This window comes from Protomyctophum parallelum (genome assembly GCF_964188405.1).
Source record: "Protomyctophum parallelum genome assembly, chromosome: 23".
In the NCBI taxonomy this organism is placed as follows: Eukaryota; Metazoa; Chordata; class Actinopteri; order Myctophiformes; family Myctophidae; genus Protomyctophum; species Protomyctophum parallelum.
This window is the reverse complement of record NC_139715.1, coordinates 5,383,003-5,384,574: the sequence shown is the minus strand read 5'-3', so window position 1 is coordinate 5,384,574 and position 1,572 is coordinate 5,383,003. Positions and strand designations below refer to the sequence as shown.

The window sequence follows — 1,572 nt, the reverse complement described above, 5'->3', positions numbered from 1 at the left end:
AGTGTGTGCTTTCATGACAGCTTGGTGAGATGACTATACTGCAGGTGGATCCCGCTGCTTTAGCAAAAGCTCATTATATGCTTGTGCAGTATCGCTGTCAGGTGTAAACCTTGTATCGCAATTTTCTGCTACCTTTTTGTGGGACACAGTGGCATGACTAAGCACGGCATACATTTACGGTGTGGGGGGGGGGGAGAGCATAAAAAGTAGAAATATTGAGATACGAGGTTCCGACAGCGACGATAAGTAAAAGCCAAAAAGTGATTATCGCTTGGTTGTCAAGATGTCAAGTTTAACATGGAAACACGGTCAATTTTATATTCCTTTGTGATTACCTGCCAGTACTTGTTCTACAGTTCAATCCCTGATGTGGGATAACTTATCTTTTTTTCCCCCTCTTTTTTTTTGCCAAATATGCAAATGCATGCAGGCAATAGAGAAAAAGAAGGAAAACGTGAAAGGTGGGGCGATGGTGTGTGTGTGTGTGTGTGTGTGTGTGTGTGCGTGCGCGCATTTTGACCTAGCTTTGAAAACCTATATGGTTTGTAATGGTTTCCCTCCTTATTCTCCCTTAGACAGCTTTAATGAAGGATTCTTTGACCTGGGCTACACGGCCTTTCCTCTGGGCCAGAGTAAGCTTCCATCTCTTCTTGACAGGGTTGACGACAGCAGTGACGTCGGGTTTGATGACAGGGTTCTGACGGATGGCGGCGTGGGGCCTTTTTGTACATCTCCTCCGCCGTATCGGCCGTGACCCCCCGTCCTTGATGAAGCCGTTGAACTGCTTCTTGTACGCCTCCTCGTCCTCCGTCAGGTCGGCCGTGTATACTCTGAAACGTTGACACCCATGAGGTGCCCCGCGGAAGGCCTCGGCCTTATCCTCTTCACTCCGTTTACTGCTCGGGTCGTACCCGGGGAAGCGCTTGCCGCTGTGGGTGATGTACAGGCCTCCTTATTGCCTGTGGTGGTATTGGAAAAGCCCGGCGTCCAGGTAGCAGGCGAACGGGCCTGGCTTATCCGACAACGCTCTCTCTACGTTTGAACTCCTTGCCAATGAACTCCAGCTGGCCCTCGTACACCTCATCTATAGATGTAGCTTGGGCTTATCCTGAGTCAACTTGCTCAGCACCCTATACGGGCCAGCAGCGCAGGCCAGTGCTGTAGGCCGCCGCGTATAGCTCGTCGGCCCGACAGAGACGCCGTATTTGGGCAATTCGTGCGAGTAGGCAGCACACACACGATCCTGTCGCCATTGATCGTGGCATAGGTCGATCTGGCAGGTGATGACTCTGTGAGAGAAGTGGACTATCGTCCTGTACTTGAACGTGTTGTACTTGTTCTTATGCTGGAAGATCAGTCGCATGCGGGCAAAGCCGTCCGCCTTCTCCTCTCGGCTTAACCCATTCTGACCTGAGATCAGATTCATACGAGGTTTCCGCCGGACACACACTGGTCTGATGAACCCATTCTGACCTGAGATCAGATTCTAAAAATGTCAGTCGCTCTTCGATTTTTCAAAAAATAGCAGACCTACAAGCTCGTATCGCGCCACTCGGTGGCGCGATACGAGCT

At 50.7% G+C, this 1,572-nt stretch overlaps 1 protein-coding gene across 1 annotated transcript; it reads right to left on the bottom strand.

Annotated features, from left to right (window-relative positions):
• Positions 1-571: 571 nt before the first annotated feature.
• On the bottom strand, positions 572-1,363 carry LOC310853856 (large ribosomal subunit protein uL18-like; the record flags this gene model as incomplete). Its single annotated transcript, XM_083758331.1, has 2 exons — positions 572-929; positions 1,137-1,363. The coding sequence occupies 2 exons, from the start codon at positions 1,361-1,363 to the stop codon at positions 572-574; spliced, it is 585 nt and encodes a 194-aa protein (XP_083614457.1).
• Between the last annotated feature and the right edge of the window lie 209 nt (positions 1,364-1,572).